At 41.3% G+C, this 20,841-nt stretch overlaps 1 protein-coding gene across 3 annotated transcripts in view; it reads left to right on the plus strand.

The window, feature by feature from the left end:
- The window catches only part of SLC12A2 (solute carrier family 12 member 2), a 68,682-nt gene that overhangs the window by 13,849 nt on the left and 33,992 nt on the right, over positions 1-20,841 (plus strand). For all 3 annotated transcript variants that reach the window (XM_044446251.1, XM_044446252.1, XM_044446253.1), the window contains exons 4-7: positions 578-673; positions 6,236-6,375; positions 7,939-8,049; positions 11,443-11,551. In XM_044446251.1, coding sequence (XP_044302186.1) covers positions 578-673; positions 6,236-6,375; positions 7,939-8,049; positions 11,443-11,551 — 456 coding nt within the window. The remainder of the gene's footprint in view (positions 1-577; positions 674-6,235; positions 6,376-7,938; positions 8,050-11,442; positions 11,552-20,841) is intronic.

The raw sequence follows: 20,841 nt of genomic DNA on the forward strand, positions 1-20,841 counted from the left end.
ACAACTGTAATACTGTGCCTCCATTTCTGTGCTACTTAGCCTGAAAAGCCATTAAAGATCGAATCCTTGTGAGTTAGTAAAAATTGAGGGAAATCTGAATGAGAAAAATGGACTGTTACTTAATATCCCATGACATTTTCAACAAGGAAAAAAATCAATTGGTTACTTCCATTAAGAGGCTCAGTGTGTTCCCCTTGTGTATTTTTTAAGAGCAAGATTATTTCTTGTTTTGTTATTTCACTAGCAAAATATGATAAGAACTTGGAATGTACTTGATGGATTAGTCCTGTGTTAGATTCTCAGGCAATTTTTCCTTACTTGATTAGAAATTAACAAATGGTGTCCACAAAAGGTAAAATACATGCTTTACCTGAAAAGAGTAAGGTAACATGCTATGCTGAACATGTTATTTTGTAAGTCGTGCATCTCTTTGGTTTAAGACAAAGAGGTTTATTTGCTTTGTATTACTTTGATACAATGAAACCAGCAGTTAGCCTTTGATAAATAATATCAATTAAATAGTTTAGGAAAACTATAATTGCTATGAATAATCATAGGAATAATATTCTTTTTACAGGACTTGCAGTCTTAGTCATCATGATGGCTACAGTTGTAACTACTATCACAGGCTTGTCTACATCAGCAATAGCTACCAATGGCTTTGTAAGAGGAGGTAAAACTACCTTTATTAATACTTCTGTAAATACTGATTGCCAAATGTAATCAGTATGTATGATTCACCTAACATCTATATGAAAGTTTTGTTGTAAAAGCCACTCATAATAAAGGACATGGCCTTTAAGAAATTAAATTGACGTGGTGCATTTGGAAGTTGTTAACTGGGTGTGTATGTGATAGATCCTTACTACATATGGTGTGATAGCGCCTCAGCAGAGGTCTTCTGACTTGTGTAAAATAATTTGCATTCAGACAGAGATGGTGAGCTTGGTACATCATGCTTGCATCAGTAGCAGAGAGTTCCTAGAGCCTCCAAAGCACCTATAAGTTAAGGTAGAACAGTGCAATCCTTATTCACTTTATTGAGTAGAAAATCCCAGTGATTGGATTTTTTTCCACCTAATTATGCTTAATGTTTCCAGACTTTTCATGTGAGGCGGTTGAAAATCTGTATTTTGAAATCAGCTTGTTGTCTTTTAGTGACAGGCGGCATTTTTAAATAGTTGTATGGGTATGTAATTGATTTAGATTTGTTTATAAGCTCTTTGCTAGCTAGAGTTGGTTTGCTTTGTTGATACAACATGGCAGGAGTAACTGATTGAATTGGACAATTTAGCTAGCATTTACTTTTCCACATAAACTGCTAGTGCTGTTGGGTTCCATAGAAGATTTTAATAAATAGATGAGATGAGCATATACATGATGATTATATATTCTAAGGGAATACAGAAGAAATATGATATTTGAGCTTACCATTTGAAACGTTTTTTATTTTCTTTGACCTCAGCGTGTACATTTTGAAGTGATTTTTATTATTTCTCTAAAAATGGTCTTAAGAATGAATGGGATTCATTTTTTTAATATTCTGTTTTAAAACCAAACATCACCTGAATACCTTATGAAAGACAATAGGTTTGCTGTTTTTTTTTTTAAGAAAGTAGAAGAACTAGGGAATGTATGACAGATGTCCATTTAATAGCATGGTGATGTTAACTGCAATAAAGGTTAGAACTGTTTTGCCAATATGAATAAGAAACACTGGTTGGATGAGTTCCCAAAGAATTGCAAGAGTGGGCAGCTCAGAACTTCCTCTTGCTGAGTACATCCCTTCCTTTCCTGCTATTGCTCAGCCATGTAGGACAGTCAGAATCCCCACTTAGCCATCCCCAACCAAATAAAAAAATTTTGGGGATATTTAAACCCATTCATTATGCTAGTGAATATTTGTGTTTCAAAGAATTTGGGTGGCTTCAGTTGCATGTATTATTATTATTTGACTTATTTTTTGATCGTTGGCCTGAGGGCCCTCTAAGTGGATCACAGTAAATAAAACATACAATAACAATAAAAGCAACAATTAAAACACAATGAACAAAAGACAATAAAACAAGACATTATACAGCTGAGAAGAGTAGTAAAACTATACGTATTAATCAACAATCAAGTTAAAATTATCAGAATAAAATTATTAAAATGCCTAGAGAATAAAACTTTTTTTTTCCTGGTGCCGAAAAGATTGTAATGAGGGCCCTAGGCAATCTGCTTTTGAGAAGCTGTTCCATAGGTGGTGTGCAACTATGGAGAAGGCCCCTCTTCTATTAGCCATTTTCCTTAAATCTTTGGAGAATATCTCTTTTAGAAGGGCCTCCAAAACAGATCTTAGGAGCTGGGTAGGCACATATGGGAATTAGTGGTCCTTCAGGTACCTTGGTCCCAAGCTATTTAGGGCTCTATATGTTAAAACAAGAACCTTAAATTGGGTCCAGAGCTCAACTGGTAGCCTTTGAAGATGATAAAGTATTGGGGATACATGGGCATGCAATTCTGCTTGTACCAGCAGTCATGCCACCCTGTTCTGTACCAGTTGAATCTGGACTGTCTTCAAGGGCAGCCTTGCATAGAGCATGTTACAGTAGTCCAGTTGAGAGGTTCTAGAGCATGGGTGACTATGGCTGGGTTCTGCCTGTCCGGGTAGGGCTGAAGTTGATAATTTTGAAGTTGACTCAAGTGATAATTTTGGTTTCAGGAGTACTCCCAAGCTACAAAGCCTTGGTTTCAGGGGGAGTGCAACCCCGTCCAGGACTGGTTGAGGGCCCACCCTCTGGGTAGATGGACTATCCACCAGCAGCACCTCCATCTTATTTGGATTGAGCTTCAGTATGTTGCACACATGCTGTCCGTTTTAAAGCTCAGGCAATGCTTCTGAATGGAAACCATGTCACCTGGGTTAGATGAAAAGGAGATGTAAAGCTGTGTGTTATCAGCGTACTGATGACTTTGCAGCCCCCACCTCCAAATGACATCTCCTAGCTGTTACATGTATATGTTAAACAGCATGGGGAAAAGTATAGCTCCCTGAGGAATCCTATAATGCAATTCCCATGCGGTAGAGCTACTGTCCCCCAGCACTACCATCTAGGCATAGTCGGCCAGGTAGGAGCAGAAACACTGTAGTATAGTGCCTCCATCTCCCAGCCCATCCAGCCTGTTTCAAAGGCACCATAGGCAATGGCTTTCAGAGCCAAAGAAAGGTCTTGGAGAACCAGCAAGGTCACACACCCCTGTCCCTCTCCTGGTAAAGGTCATCCCACAGGGAGACCAATGCAGTCTCTGTTCCAAACCACAGCCTGAAACCCTATTGAAATGGATCAGGATAATCCATTTCATCCAAGAGTGCCTGGAGCCACTGAACCATCACCTGCCTGAGCACCTTGCTCAAAAATGCCCTATAATTGGCAGTGACCCCTGGCCTATAATTGGCAGTGGTCCCTGGGTCCAGGTTTGGCTTTTTAGAAGCAGTCATACCACAGCCTCTTTCAAAGAGGCTGGGACCACCCCCTTTCTTAAGGAGGCGTTGACACATCATCGCCTTAAGCTCAGATGTTTCCAAAGGAGCTGGCTGGGCTCTGTGAGAGTGGAGTAGACACTTAGGAACAATCTTGTTAGCTGCCCAACTCATCTCTGCATTCTACAGAGCAACTTGGGCTTTGACAGGAGAGCCAGCCATGTCAGATGTCTGGAAACCCTTTGGATCCATCAGTCTCTGGGGGTGCACCATCTTAATAGGCCCCACACCATTGCAGAAGGGAAAAGGAGCCAACAGCCTAAACTTCACTAGAACATGGTCAGGTCATGACAACAGGGTTATTGTTAACCCCTCCACATATGATCCATCATCTTTCAGATCTGTCAAAAAGACCAGGTCCGTAGTGTACCCCTTTCATGTGTTGGGCCAGTCACATGTTGAGCAGCCCCATGGTTGTCATGGTGACTATGAAGTCCTGAGCTGCCCCAGATAAAGCAGGCATGACATGCATGGTGAGGTCCTCAACACCAGGTCCGAGTTTACATCTGTCAGCTCAGGCAGGGAGCATGCTGGGTAGCTAGGTGGGCGGTACACCAGCAAAATCCCTAGTCTGTTTTGGGAGCCCAACATCAGGTATGAGCACTCAGACCCAGGCATTGACTGGATCAGAATTCTGGTGAGGGAACATGTATCTTTATAGACTATGACCACCCCCTACTGGTAGTTTCCAAAATATATCTTCCTTGGACTCAGCATGCAAAAAGCCAGACCAAAAATAATAGGACACTTATTTATACAAAGTGTCTAGATCTCCATGTTGTAAGGAAAATATATCAGTACCCATTAATTCTTGTAGTGTTAATCAAGCATTATGTTAAGCAGTATGTTAGAGTTGAATCCCTTAACTGTTTAATACAGACAGGTGTTCCTGTAATAAAGCTAATAGGACTAATGCTTCTGTTGTGTTCCTTTGCTGTAAGACATCATTTTTGCTACTGAATATCAGGTTTGGGATATGCAAGCAATTTCAAAACATGTACACTTTTGTTTGGAATTGTATTTGCTTGGAATTAAATCCCAGTGTAATTTATTTAAACATGCATGAGCTCACAGTTTAAAAGGCCAATTCACAAACTCCATCCCTTGGAAGTTAATGGAACATCACCTTGTTAAAGTATCCATAAAATGTATTAAACATTGTGCCCACAAGTGGTGGCATGGCCTTGGGGAGAACATAAAAACTTGTGTTAAAACATAGTTTGTGTAGCTTCATGTTATTTATATGAATTATATGGCATAAATATGATAGAGGCAATTTCTATTAATGAGAAATTGCTACTTGTAATAATAATATGTACAGAAGAAAGATCATTTGTTTCTGAGCACTACGTTGCTTGAAGATTTTGAAGTAAGTGTATAATCCAATATCCAGCTGTTTTTTGATTAGACATTGCTAATGTCTAATCAATAGTGTGTTAAGGATATTTTATTTGTACAGAAAATGAGATTTTCATGTTCATGTGACTTGTTTTTTAGTTATCAGTGTAAGTATGCAACAAACACTGAGTTTCAAGAAAGCAGGTTGTGTGTTGTATTGTGTCTGGAAATGCTGCTGTACTAATTCCCATGTCAAAAATTCCAAATAGAAGCTGTGAGAGAAGAAAAAAAAAACATTATATAGTCTTTGTTTGTTTGTTTAAAACTTTGTTAGACCATCCCTTACTGTAGTCTTGGGATAGTTTAACAAGAAGTTTGTGATGTCCCTGGATTTAGTTCTGTTTCTACCTTTCTAAGCAATGGAATTCTGTGAGGGTGCACTTTTCCACTTTCAACTGGTTCCACAACAGCTGCTGCTTAGTCACACAAAAGCTTTCAATTAGTTTACAACCAGACTAGACCTGTTTACAAAATTGTGGTTGCATTTTGTTTTTATTTTAATCTTACACTTGAAGTAAACTTTTTTGTATTTCAAGTACTAGTTTTTTATTTTAAACAGTAACTAGCAGCCCTCTGTTACCACAATGCAAATAAGTTTTGGAGGCAAGATACTCCTTAGGATTGTTATAAGGGATCAAATCTGTTTTATTTGTGTGATTATTGTTTAACTAGTTCTTACCATTTTGTATTCTATTCTGTGTTTTGTTGACTGCACCCAGCATCCTGCTTTTTAAACACTAAGTGAATGATGGATGACTGAAAGGGGGTTAATTTTCCCTTCCCCATTTGTTGCAGTTCACATAATTATCAGTCAACCTATTTCATCTTTTTAAAATGTTCTTATCGTGTATTATTTGGCCCTTTGATCTGGTGTTTTTAGGAAGAACATTTTTAGAAAGCTGATGGGATTGTGTAAGTGCCACTTTTGAAGTACTTTTGTACATGTACTAAATGTATTTGTTATCTGCCTATTGGGAACAGGCAGATTAGAGAGTAAATGTTGTCTGAATGAATAAAGAAACATGTTTCTATATCAGTGAACAATATCCCTTTATTATGATAGAAACCTAAATTTTAATTCAACTTGATCTGCTCTAGAAAAATGGTAAAAATTCAATGTTTATTTTTATGAGCTCAAACTCTGCAAACTGGTACACTTGTACTTCAAAGCAGCCTGGTTAGAAGAAAAGCCTGTCCTTGTAGTATCAGCAAGAGACATGTAGAGTGCAAGCTTTATTTGTGAATATAAAAACATCATGCATACTAAACCTCAGTCAACCACAAACTTTCTTAAATTCTCTTTTCTTTCCTCAGGGGGAGCTTATTACCTAATTTCCAGAAGTCTTGGTCCAGAATTTGGTGGTGCAATTGGTTTGATTTTTGCATTTGCTAATGCAGTTGCTGTAGCCATGTATGTAGTTGGTTTTGCAGAGACCGTTGTAGAACTGCTTAAGGTAAATGAATTGCATTAGCTTGGTTGCTGCTATTATTGCATTTTACATCTGTTTTCTGCAGCACTTCTGTGGTTTGAATGATCTATAAGAACTGTTAGGTAGGTTGCTAATGTGTGATGGAAAATCTATATTATTGAATGACCCACTGTTTTTAGGAGGGGCATGTAAATGACCTTGGATTTGGTACTGTCAGCATAATGGTTGACAAGCAAAATACTTTTTGGGTCAAGCTTTAGATCAAGTGATTGTGGCTTAGTTGCGCTTAACTTTTAAGGCAGTAGAAAGTAGAAGTAGGGTCAGAGAACCTTGAAACCAGTTCTTGGAGCCCGTGGATAACTGGGACTGTTCCTCAGCAGCTTCTTGCCTCCCTTTCAAACTGACTGCATGGTAAACCGTGAAAATGAGGAGAAGAGTAAGGAATTTAAAAAGCACAAGGCTTTTACAATTGTTTGTAGACTATCAGGTATTTAATTTTAAAACAAATTAATAAACATTTTGAGATGAATAGGGCTAAAGAACATGGGGCTGTAAATAGGACATCAAACTATTAAAATTTGGAATTTCACTCTGCTTAAACTTTATATCTCTTATTTTTCTGATTAAGTAGTAAGGGTATAGACTTACTTCCCATTTTCCTTCCCTCAAGAGTTTTCTGCTTAGAAAATATTCATAGTTTCCCCTGATATCTACATGGGTAATGTCTGTTGAGTGCTTGTCCTATAAACCAGAATTGGAAGCAGTTAGATGTTTCTGTTTTAGAAAATAAATATTTGTCATAGAGTTAAATCCAATATCCATTTGCTGTCCTCTCTTGCAGCCACTGCTTAAATCTAACATCACCTGCATACATTTCCTGTGTGCTCCAGAGAGTCCTCCAACTGTTGCCCCCTACCCCAGTAGCATATGGTCAAGGCTGGATACAACAGCATCCAACTGTCATTCAACAAACTCAACTACCGCAAACTGATCTGTACCAGTACTCTTTTGTGCAAGCATTTATGCATTATGCTTCTGAAAATGGTTGTGCAAGCATAATACACATCTGTTTATACAACTACAGTTATCCATACATAACATAGGTTGGATTTTCCTCTTACACACATTGGAACCTATTTTTGTTTAACACATCATTTGTGCTAGTAGAACGGCACAGTTGGATATTACCCATAGTTGGATACTACCCAAGGCTAGCTGAGAAGGTTGTTGTGAGTGAGATGGGAAGCAGCAGCATAGGTAATCGTGTTTTTCCTTAATCTCCTCCAAAACATGGCTTAAAAGATTGAATTACTACTGCCTCTAAAACAACTGGTTAGCAACCATTCAAAATACAAGTATAAACGTTTGATTTTTATCTTTATGAACAATAGCTCCTATAAGATGAATATAGTACTATATTTTCCAAAACTCTCATATTTGACCACTTAAAGAGCAGAATGAATTATTGTCTTTGATCATTCTATATTTTCTTTTATAGTAGGAAAGATAATAAAATTTTAGTTTGCTCAAACTTTAAAAATGCACATTGCCAAAACTTATGTATATACTCTTTCTCTCTTTTTGTAGGAAAATGGCATACTTATGTTGGATCAAATGAATGACATCAGAATTATAGGAGCAATCACAATTGTTATTTTGTTAGGCATCTCTGTAGCAGGAATGGAATGGGAAGCTAAAGTAAGTAATGCTCATTCAAAAAACCTATTGTAAATGAATTAACATCTTTAAATATCTGTGATGCAATTTAGCAAAAGCATTGAAAGAACTTACATTGGTATTAATACTCAGTATTTTGACTGTGGTACATTCTTTCAATAACTGTAGTTAAGGTCATGATATGACTGTTATGAAGAGTCTGTTTGAAATTACCTCAGTTGTGAACACTTTTTAGGAATTTTGCAAATACTGTATCAGACTATTTTGGCCTTGGAGCAAGCTGTCAGGCGCTCACTGTAGATAAGTGTCTTGAACAAACAGTAGGGGTTGTGAACTGTTTTTAAGCTTTGCACAAAAAGGAAGACGGTGTACAGTTGATATAAATTGACACAACATTTCTGGGTTTTGAATGAGATCAGTGTTACTGACACAGTGATGTGTACAGTTTGCAAGAGTCTTGTTCAGTAACTATTTGGAAACTCTGGACCTTGTATTGGTGCAAGATTTACATATCCATTTTTGAAGTTTACATTTCCTTAATTTGTGAGTTTGTGCTAAGGTAATTAGACCCTTTTGCATATCCTGAGCCATTCTTTACAGCTTTCTTGACAGGGGGATCAGAACATGTTGCATAGGTTTCCATCATGCTGTTATCAGATGTCTTCCTTATGGAAGCATGTAAGAAAATCAACAAATACGCTGCAAAATAGATATATAAACCCCATCCATATTACTGCATCTATAAGAGGTCATTCTAGTGATATGCATGAACACTCAAATCAGTTAACTTTCAATTCTAGATATAGATTATTAAAACCTAATAAAACTTACCCTTAGTGAAAAATAATATGGCCAGTCTTTGAAGCAAAAACTTTACAAATCATGTAATCCTACATTCATTCAGAAATGGTTTGGTCTGTGTAGTACAGAATATATCTCATACTCAGTTTTTATTAGTGACTCTTGTATAGCATACAAGACATCAGTTTAAGAAATATTTAAGAAGGATCATTATACCATCTTTACTTGCAGAATAAAATTGTACAGATTGAGCAGGACTTTAAAATACTGGACCCTTCAGATTAAGTACAGCAAAATCTTCAGAACCTATTATAAACATACTTTCAAAATATATTAAAATGCGACATATTTCTTCCCAGGTTAAAAAAAAAAAAAGCTTACATAAGCATTCATAAAAGGAGCCTGAATATGAAGCTTAGATATTATGAATGTATGGTTTCCACAGAGTTTCAAATTGTTAACTGAGTCAACTCTTATATATAAGGGTAGGTGTATTTTTTCAGCTAAAACCAGCTTTTCTCAAATGGTTAACTGAGTACTTCCAGTTTCTTGATCATGTGGGGTAGCTCATGGGCTGCATGCTATCCTTGGAGGCTTTCAGTGCAGATATCCAACCTTTCACCAGCAAATTATGCTGCCAGTTGTGCTCCTACAAGTTTTCCATTAAGATGTTCAGTGGGCTGGGAACAGCACAATTTTCTTTGGCATAAATCCTGACAGCTGAGCCTGCCAAATATTTGAATGCTAAACTTTTATTGTAAGTATGAAATACCCATGAAGCATTAAAATGTAAGGACATTACACACAGAAGGCACATTGGGGTTACACTGTTAATGCTGCTCTAGACATCGCAAACATACCTGGTCCTGCTTTGTAATAGCTACGTATTGAGTATAAATATCTGAAAATAGAAAGTGTTTGCTCCTAGAGGCATCCAAACAATCTTTAACTCTGCATAATTGGAGTGCCATATCACACAGCTAGTATAGCTCTTCATGTGAAGGCCTCTTCCTGATTGCATGCTCACCAAATGGAGAGGGACAATCATAGTCAAGCTGCAAAACATCAGAGAATGTAGCCAATCGGACTGACCTCAATTCTGATCTGCACATGGGCCTTCTTCACATGTATAATGCATGGATTCCGCAAAGTACAGTGATCAGAGGGCCCCTGGTTAAACATGCCATATGGTTACCCATGAATTACTCAATCCTCCTTCCCTGAGAAAGAAAGCAAAATATTCTGTCCACCTTTCCAAAGCTAAATTGCAAATGAAGCCTCATACAGGATCCAGCTTTGTTTCTGGTGACTTCAGAGGGAAGCTTACTTCTCTTGAGAAAAACCAGGAACAGTTCCAAGGAGCTCAATTCAGCTTGGGCTCTGGCTATATCTGATACTCAGTGAGATCTTTTTTGGTATGGTTTAGATGACTTAATCTTTCTTGTTCTATTAGAATTCTTTAATTCTAATTAGAATTCGGATGTTTCCTAATTGGTCTAGTTGACATTCCACTATAAAACAGACCAAATAGGCATAGTATTTCTTTCTTTAATGTATTAAATACCTTATAACCATACAGATCACCTTTGCAATTATATAATTAAAGTATCTTTTGATACAGTATAAAAACATAGGATTTTTATTTTTAAGCTTTTGACACAGCCTGTACAGTGCAATGTGTTTAGGAATCATTGACCAAAACATGATTGCCCTAAGTGGTCAGTGAACGGAGATTATGCATTGGGGCTGATTTGTGTACACATGGAACAGTCACCATACAGATACAATTTCAAGCCACCTCTGTGAGAAGGCCAGATTGTTAAAGGAACTTCTAAGCTGTGCTTTTTTCAGTACTTCAGATATTATTAAAATCAAAAATATTTGAAGAAATCTGCAAGTAAATCTTAATGAAAGAAGTTTTAGTATGTTATATCTTATAACATACTAAGAATATAATTTAGATTGGAGATTAGGCTTCTTTGTGGATTCTGTGTATCATACATATCGGCTGTGTGCTTGTGCAGAGCCTATGGCTGGAGAGATTTCCTAGTTAAGTGTTTTGGCGGGAGCCCCACCTTTATATACCACAGGGGGGTATTTTCTCCAGTTCGTTCTGGTATCTAGTCTGATAGTTATGCTAATTATAAAAAATAGGTGGCTGTTGTGAAACAATGATATTGGCTTAAATTAAACAAGTATTATGTTTTTATCTTTCATCATTTCAACAATACTCTGAGGTAGGTTAGAGTAAGTTTGTGCAACTAGCCTGCTTAATAAGCTTCATGACTGAGTAAGGATTTCTTCCTGGTCTTGGTCTGATGCTCTATGTACCCTCTGTCAATGATGGATACTTGCTTGGAGATGTCTGAAGTTAAAGCAGTCCCATAGAGAGGGAAGCTTTGCTATGCTGCTAGGCTTTCTTTGGGCTAGTGTGTATTGCTGCTAAGACTAGGGGGTATTGCTGCCCATAACAAATGAAATTTGACCAGTCACTTGACAGAGATGCACAAGCCTAACATCAATTGTTTTAACTTGGAGGAAAATCTACTGTGGTGGTGGTGGTGGTGGTGATGATGATGATGCTGATCATGACAATGAATTCTAAAATTACAGGCACAGATTGTTCTGTTGGTGATCCTGCTAGTAGCTATTGTGGACTTCATCATAGGAACATTTATTCCATTTGAGAACAAGAAGCCTAAAGGGTTTTTTGGCTACAAAGGTAAGGGAAGAAATACAAATTATCTCAAAATAGTTTATGTATTAGATTTATATCCAGCTTTTTTAATCTTTTGAAGAACTCAGAACAGTTTATATAATTCTCTCAACTTTATCCCCAGAATAACAGCCGTGAGAGTTAGGTTGGGCTGAGTGTCTGTGACTGGCCCAAAGTCACCCAGTTGCTGCAATAGTTGTCCAAAACTTCTTGATATTTCACTTATATTTGTACTGGCTGCATTTGTTGACTTGATAGGCATAGAATATCTGTTTTTCTTCAGTTTTATTCTTAGCTACAACATCATTTTACTAGACTGGAGAATGTTACTACTATATCTTGTTTTGAAATATTAAAGATGTTGCTCTGACGTGATAGCACACAGGCAACTCCATGTGCCAGTACACTTGATGCGCTTCTAACTTTCTTCTATCTGGGTGTATGCAAGGCTCCTCAAACTCATTTGAAATATATGAAGATTGTAAAGCAGTAATATTAAGGGTATTGCATTGAAAACCTTTGGCTTGGTTTAAGAGATATGTCACAGAAGCAGAAAGTCAATTCTGTTTATGCAAGGGAGCCCTGTCAAATTCTCACCGTTTTTCTGTGTCGTTTCAACCCCCTTGACCCAGCATTATTCCAAAGGTTCCATGATCTTTGGGGAAGAAAAATGGTGCTGTTTTGGGCAGAGGTAGAAGAACTACTAGAAAAGCCTTGTAGTACATTGAGTTCTGCTCATTTATCTGTGGAACAAGACCATTAACTTCAGTTTTATATGTTCCAATAAAACTGTCTCCAAACGTTACACTGTACTTCCCCCATATGTGTGTGCGTGTGCTTCCCCCATACCCCCACATTCTTGAAATAAAATTCACTGGGTGATTTTGGGCCATTCATTATTTTTCACTTTAACAGGGTTGTGGTGAGGAATAAAGTGAAATCTGGATAACCTTGTACGTTGCTAACATTTCTGTAAAGGAAAGTCACCATAGAAATCTGACTGGTAACTCTTTCTAGTGCCTTTGGTTGAAAAGTTTAGACATTTTAAAGAATACATATGGAAAGGTACAAATTAGGAATCCTGTATCTACATCCCATGCTAGCAGTAAGCATGTTGTACAATCTCTCATTATGCTTGCACTTGGGTTCCATGCATCTATCCTGTGACATTCCTCTTAATCCAAACTAGATCTAGTTCTGGTTCCCAGCTCAAATCCTGTCTGCCAGCTCCATACTGGAGAAGGGAGCTGGAAAACATCCTGCTGCTTACCAGATGCCAGCACTGATAACGTGACTGTTGCTGCACTGAGTATATTAAAAGCTGAGCCCTAGCTGAAATACAGTGCTGGCAGGGTGGAGGCAAATTCTCTTCTGCTTCTGCTTTTTCTAAATCCACAAAATCATAGAATTTGGTAAGGTGGTGAGATTTATAGAGAGACAAGGTAAACTAATTAAGGTGGTGCCTACTGAGCCCCCTGGTGGTGGTTGTTGTTAGTTGCGAAGTCGTGTCTGACCCATCGCGACCCCATGGACAACATTCCTCCAGGCTTTCCTGTCCTCCACCATCCCTCGGAGTCCACTTAAGCTCATACCAACTGCTTCAGTGACTCCATCTAGCCACCTCATTCTCTGCCGTCCCCTTCTTCTTTTGCCATCTGTTGTTCCCAGCATTAGGCTCTTCTCCAGGGAGTCCCTCCTTCTCATTAGGTGGCCAAAGTATTTGAGTTTCATCTTCAGTAAAGAGCAGTCAGGGTTGATGTCCTCTAGGACTGACTGGTTTGATCACCTTGTGGTCCAAGGGACTCGCAGGAGTCTGTTCCAGCACCACAATTCAAAGGCCTCAATTCTTTGGCTCTCAGCCTTCCTTATGGTCCAGCTTTCACAGCCATACATTGCAACTGGGAAAACCATAGCCTTGACTATATGCCCTTTTGTTGGCAGGGTGATGCCTCTGCTTTTTAGTATGCTGTCTAGATTTGCCATAGCTTTCCTCCCGAGGAGCAAGCGTCTTTTAATTTCTTGGCTGCAGTCCCCATCTGTGGTGATCTTGGAGCCCAGGAAAATAAAATCTGGCACTGCCTCCATTTTTTCCCATCTATTTGCCAGGAAGTGAGAGGACCAGATGCCATGATCTTAGTTTTCTTAATGTTGAGTTTCAAGCCAACTTTTGCGCTCTCCTCCTTCACCCGTATCAAGAGGCTCTTTAGCTCCTCTTCATTTTCTGCCATTAGAGTGGTATCATCTGCATATCTGAGGTTGTTGATATTTCTCCCGGCAATCTTAATTGCAACTGGTGATTTATCTAGCCCCGCCTTTCTCATGCTGTGCTCTGCATGTAAGTTAAATAGGCAGGGCGACAGTATACAGCCTTGCCGAACTCCTTTCTCAATTTTGAACCAATCAGTGGTTCTGTGTCCAGTTCTCACTGTTGCTTCTTGACCTGCATATAGGTTTCTCAAGAGACATATAAGATGGTCTGGTACTCCCATCTCTTTAAGAATTTGCCACAATTTGTTGTGAGCCACACAATCAAAGGCTTTAGCATAGTCAATGAAGCAGAAGTAGATGTTTTTCTGGAACTCCCTAGCTTGCTCCATGATCCAGCGTATGTTGGCAATTTGGTCTCTAGTTCCTCTCCCTCTTCGAAATCCTGCCTGTACTTCTGGTAGTTCTTGGTCCACATACTGCTGAAGCCTAGCTTGTAGGATTTTGAGCATCACTTTGCTAGAATGTGAAATGAGTGCAATGGTTTGGTAGTTTGAACATTCTTTGGCATTGCCCTTCTTTGGAACTGGAATGTAAACTGACGTTTTCCAATCCTGTGGCCACTGTTGAGTTTTCCAAATTTGCTGGCATATTGAGTGTAGAACTTCTACTGCATCGTCTTTTAAGATTTTGAATAGCTCAGCTGGATTACTGTTGCCTCCACTAGCTTTGTTGTTGCTCAGACTTCCTAAGACCCATTTGACTTCACATTCCAGGATGCCTGGCTCGAGTTCAGTGACCACCCCAACGTGGTTATCAGGGACGTTAAGCTCGCTCTTGTATAGTTCCTCTGTGTAATCTTGCCACTTCTTCTTAATCTCTTCTGCCTCTCTAAGGGTCCTGCCATTTTGGTCCTTTGTCATGCCCATTTTTGCATGAAACGTTCCCTTCATATCTCCAATTTTCTTGAAGAGATCTCTGGTTCTCCCTGTTCTATTGTTTTCTTCTATTTCTTTGCACTGTTCGCTTAAGAAGGCATTCTTATCTCTTCCAGCTATTCTCTGGAATTCTGCATTCAGTTGGTTTTATCTTTCTCTTTCTCCCTTGCCTTTTGCTTCCCTTCTTTCCTCAGCTATTTGTAAAGCTTCCTCAGACAGCCATTTTGCTTTCTTGCATTCCTTTTTTTTTTGGGATGGTTTTAGTTGCTACCTCTTGTACAATCTTGCGAACCTCCGTCCATAGTTCTTCAAGCACTCTGTCTATCAGATCTAATTCCTTAAATCTATTTGTCACCTGTACTGTATAGTCATCAGCAATATGATTTAGGTCATACCTGAGTGGCCTGGTGCTTTTCCCAACTTTCTTCAACTTAAGCCTAAATTTTGCAACCAGAAGCTCATGAACTAATCACAGTCAGCTCCTGGTCTAGTTGTTACTGACTATATAGAGCTTCTCCATCTTTGGCTGCAGAGCACATAGTCAATCTGATTTCTGTGTTGACCGTGTGGTGATGTCCATGTGTAGATTCGTCTCTTGGATTGTTGGAAAAGAGTGTTTGCTATGACCATCGTATTCTCTTGACAAAATTCTACCAGCCTGTGCCCTGCTTCATTTTGTACTCCAAAGCCAAACTTGCCTGTTATTCCAGTTATCTTTTGGCTTCCTAGTTTAGCATTCCAATCCCCCATGATGATAAGGACATCATTTTTGGTGTTAATTCTAGAAGGTGTTGTAGACCTTCATAGATCTGGTCAACTTCAGCCTCTTCAGCACCAGTGGTTGGGGCATAGACTTGGACTACTGTGATGTTGAATGGTTTGCCTTGGATTCGAACTGAGATTCTGTCATTTTGGAGATTGTATTCCAGTACTGCTTTTCCTACTCTTTTATTGACTATGAAGGCAACTCCATTTCTTCTGAGGGATTCTTGCCCACAGTAGTGTACCTGATGGTCATCTGAATTAAATTCACCCATTCCTGTCCATTTTAGTTCACTGATTCCTAAGATGTTGATGTTCAGTCTTGTCATCTCTTGTTTGACCACATCCAGCTTGCCTTGATTCATGGATCTTACATTCCAGGTTCCTATGGAGTATACATCTTTACAGCATTGGACTTTCCTTTCACCACCAGATACATCTGCAACTGAGCGTTCTTTTGGCTTTGACCCAGTTGCTTCATTCTTTCTGGCGCTACTAGTACTAGCCCTCCACTCTTCCCCAGTAGCATATTGGACACCTTCGTTGTGGCCTCTGTCCATCACACATATGGGTGCTGCACCTGCGCAGTGCATGAGGCCAGAAAGATTGCTAAGCTTAACAGTTTTTGGTGGGAAAACTCCCCTCCCCTCCCCTCCCCTCCCCTCCCCGCTAACGATATAAATGGAGCGGAGTGCCCACCATTTTCCCAATTTCTTGCGACCGCCTTTCGCTGTGCCTTGAGCCTTTATCTCTCATCAGCATTTGCCTATTTGATCTTTCCTTGTTACTACTTGTGTAACTCAAAGTTCTTCCTTCCTGTTAAAGTTTTTCCCCCTGTTTACTCTTCAATTCTCATTCATATATATATATATATATATATATATATTTCTACTATTCTTCTCTCTTTCTATCTGTTCCTTCCTATCTCTTCTCTCCTAGATTGTGCAGCATGCGGCTTTCCGCAAGTGTCTCCTCTGCCTCAGAGAGGGATACAGGATCAACAAATGCGGCCATTGTCAGGCCTTTACAAAACAGGCACAGAAAAATCGTGGAAATTTCCTGAGAAAACTGCTGTGGGACCAGGCCCTCATGCAGTCCGATCAGTTGGCTGCTAAACCTGCCTCTGCTGCCCCTCCACCGCGCCCATCGGCTGATGGTGCCCCAGTAATGGAGGTTCAGCAACCTTCTTCTCCTCCTCCTCTCAAGCAGACGGAGAAGAGAAAACACAGTGGATCCTAGAAGTCATCGGGCCATAAGAAGCCCAAAACGGACAAATCAGATATACCGGCCCACAAGTCTAAGAAGCCTGATCAACCGTGACAACGTGATCCGGGTTCGTCTGTACTATCGGTCCTGGTGGCTGCCACGGTACCAACACCGACGGGTCCGGCCCTGCAGATAACTATGCAGATGACTCCACCCGTGTTTCCCAGACAGGCTGTATGCTCGGTCCACTCGTGTCTCGAGCAACCCGACGTACCGTTACGTGAATCCATCTTCGATGGGGAGATTTGTGATTCCCCTCCAGCGGCTCGTTCTCCATCACCCCTGCCACCTCCTGGACCTACCGCAAGACCGGTCTCCCAGCAAGCACGGTACCAACGCCACTCCTTGGGCCATTTCCTGGAGGAATGGGAACAACCCTGTCATGGAAGTCATTGCGAACACTGGGATGACTATCCAGTTTATGGCTACTACCTGTCAGCTTGGGACCGTTCTCTCTCCCTGGTACTGAGAGAGGCACCGTCTACTTCGAAACCGATGAGATCGGCACACCCCGCCTCACCAGTTGAGTCCTCTTTCAGCAGTCTACCACAATATGGTACGGACTCAGACGACTCCGAGGTGGCGACAACTTCGCCCGATGCTGCCATCACAACGCAAGGGCCGGGATCACCAGAGGAACCCCACATGACCTTCGGTGAATTGATGGCACGACTTGTCAGGTCACTAGAGATCGAGGCCCAACATCGTATTGATCCTAGCACTGACAAGTTCTGTGATATTGTTAAGGGGGAGCAATCGGCTGCCATCATTCTACCTCTGATAACGACCCTCCGACAAGCGACGGTCCAACCTTGGGATTTCCTGAGCCAGCCCCAACCTACTTCTCATCAGTATGAGGTGATGTATCGAGTTCGGGAGCAGGATATACCATTCCTCCTGCACCACTGGAGACCGAACTTGATAGTAGTGGAATCGTCGCAAGGTCGTGAATCGAGGGGTCATACTACGCCCCGCGACAAGGAGGGTCGTAAAATCGACATGCTGGCTCGTCGAGTTTATGCCGCTTCGGGACTTGGGCTCCATATTTCAAATTACGAAGCCACGTTGGCCCGGTACCAGTATTTCTTGATGCAGAAGCTCGACAACATCACTGCTTCTCTACCGGACCAGCAGAGAGACCTGGCATGCGTATTCAAAAAGGAGGCCATGCAGGTCTTGATCCAGCAGTTAACTGCGGTGAGGCACCATGTCGATTTGGACTCCAGGGCTCTGGTTGGTGCCATCTCTCTTTGTTGCCATGCATGGCTTCGAAGCTGTAATTTCCTGGAAGAGACCAAGTGCCGTATCGAAGAATTGCCATTTGACAGCTCTGGGTTGTTTCATGCACAGACGGATCACAAACTGAAGTCTATCCACGATCCAGGATGACTGCTCGTTGGATGGAAGTTCCAAGCCAAGTCCGACGTAAGTGGTCCTGGCCCCGTCCGTCCTACAGATCGCAACCATACTCCCAGTTCCCAAACAGGCAACAATTCCAGCCCCATCAACAACGTCGGAAGCAGCCCCAACAACAGCGCTTCCAGCAAAGCTGCTGTCGCTTCGACTCAGATAAGCGCCAGTGTTGACGGGTCGGGCGAACCTCTCCTCCACCCAACCTCCCCTCTCCCTTTTGAGGATCGACTGCAAAGTCAACTCCCCATTTGGGAGTCCATCACATCTGATCAGTGGGTTTTATCCATTATTCAGCTCGGATATAGAATAGAATTCGACATCGTTCCTCCATCGGGTCCGATCCGATTTACACCTCGTTCATCGGTCCTAGTAGACGAAGTTCAGCAATTACTTTGTAAAGGAGCGATCCAACTGCTTATGCGCTCCGAGGGGCTCCACAGATTCTATTCAAGATATTTTACTGTTCCTAAACGGGATGGTGGTCTCCGCCCGATCCTGGACCTATGAGACATTAATAGGTTCATCAAACCTAAGAAATTTCGGATGACCACCCTTCAAAATATTCTTCCGTTGCTTAGGAGAGAGGATTGGTTTGCCTCCCTGGGTTTGAGGGATGCCTACTTCCATATTTCTATCCATCCCTCCCATAGGCATCTCTTACGATTTACAGTCGGTTCCAACTTGTTCGCATTCAACGTCCTCCCGTCTGGGCTAGCCACCGCCCCACGGGTCTTCACCAAGTGTATGGCCCCAGTGTGTGCACACCTGTGGCTTCAAGGTATCCAAGTGTACCCATACCTGGATGACTGGCTGATAGTTTCCCCGTCTCGGGAAAGCCTTTTTTCAGTCTTGAGAATAACTTGCGCCCTTCTGGATGATTTAGGACTGTGCATTAATCATGAGAAATCATGCCTTATTCCCTCACAGGTAATCGATTTCATTGGAGCGCGTCTCAACTCCACCCTAGAGAGAGCATTTCTCCCATCGCGTCAGCAGAACAATCTATGCTCCTGGATCCATCAAATCCAAAGAGACAGAACTGTTCCAGCTCTTACAGTTCAGAAGCTCCTTGGTCACATGGCCGTGTCAGTTACCACAGTTCCCCATGCCAGACTTCGAATGAGACGGCTTCAGTTATTTCTCAACAAAATGTTTCAGCCTACCCAACCGACCACTTCTTGTTCCGCCTTCTGTCCTCCGCATGTTATCATGGTGGACAGTTCCACACAACTTGAATGTGGGTGTTCCATTCCGTCCACCTCATCCCACCCTGACTTTCTATACCGACGCATCTCTGATCGGTTGGGGAGCCTTGTGTGCTGGGCTTCAGACACAGGGCACCTGGGATCAACAAGAATCTACCAAACATATCAATTACCTCGAACTCCTGGCGATCTTCAAAGCCCTCCGCTCTTTCGAGGACACTGTCCAGCGACATGTGGTTCAAGTTGCATCCGACAACGTTGTCGCTGTGTTTTATGTGAACAAGCAGGGTGGCACAAAATCCACTTCACTAGCCCGTGTAGCGATGCAGATGTGGGACTGGTGCATTCCAAGGGACATAGCTCTTCTGGCAGTTCACCTAGCCGGTACCAACAACGAGGAGGCCGATATTCTGAGCAGGCTAATGTCAACGACACACAAATGACTCACGATCAACTCACGACAATCAACTTTTCCTCCAATGGGGCTACCTGGACATAGATTTGTTCACTACACACAAGAACAGGGTATGCAGCACTTACTGTTTTCGTGCTGGCATCAGACCAGGCTCAAAAGGAGATGCCCTAATGATTTTGTGGTCCAACATACTTTTTTATGCCTTCCCTCCAATCCCACTTATAATGAGAGTTATTTCCAAGATTGTCCACGACAGTGCCATGGGGATTTTGATCACACCTTGGTGGCCCCATCAACCATGGTTCTCCATTCTCTTCTGACTCTCTGGCAACATCTTTCTCTGCCTACCGCTCATACCACATCTGATAACTCAGTAAGACAGAGCTGTTTGCCACCCAGACCTCACCTCACTGTCTCACAGCCTGGCGAATTCAATGATTCACGATACCGATTCGGTACTGACGATATCACGGCCTGCTGTACCTGCCAATTATGGTACCAGTACAACACTCGTTCACTCGGGTCCGATAGACCATGCTTTGGGCTTGAGTATTCTCAATCCTGACATCCAGCATATTCTTGAATCTGCCTTAAGATCATCAACGCAAAGATCATATGCGGTGAAATGGCATCGGTTCTCTCCTTCACGGAATCCAACTTGTTTACTGCCTCCTCAGCTTCTATTGAGAACATCTTGCAGTTTCTTCTAGCACTACATCAGTCGGGACTCAAACCTTCCATCAAAGTTTATACAGCAGCTATCTCCCACTATTGCGGGCCAGTGCAAGGCTCCTCGGTGTTTTCTCAATCCATTATTTGGAGATTCTTCAAAGGGTTGCAAAATCTCCATCCGCCAGTTCGTCCTGTCATGCCGACATGGAGCCTCTCAGTTGTACTTCAAGCACTCACCAGAGTCCCCTTCGAACCTCTGACAACTATCGACTTACGTCTTCTGTCTTGAAAGACTGCTTTCCTTGTGGCTATCACATTGGCTAGAAGAGCTAGTGAGCTTTGTGCCCTTTGAGTAGACCCCCCCCTTATCTGAACTTTCATAAAGAAAAAGTTGTTCTTCGCACTGATTCGATGTTTTTG

The sequence above is a fragment of the Varanus komodoensis genome, unplaced genomic scaffold, assembly GCF_004798865.1.
Source record: "Varanus komodoensis strain SLA01 unplaced genomic scaffold, ASM479886v1 scaffold5, whole genome shotgun sequence".
NCBI lineage: Eukaryota > Metazoa > Chordata > Lepidosauria > Squamata > Varanidae > Varanus > Varanus komodoensis.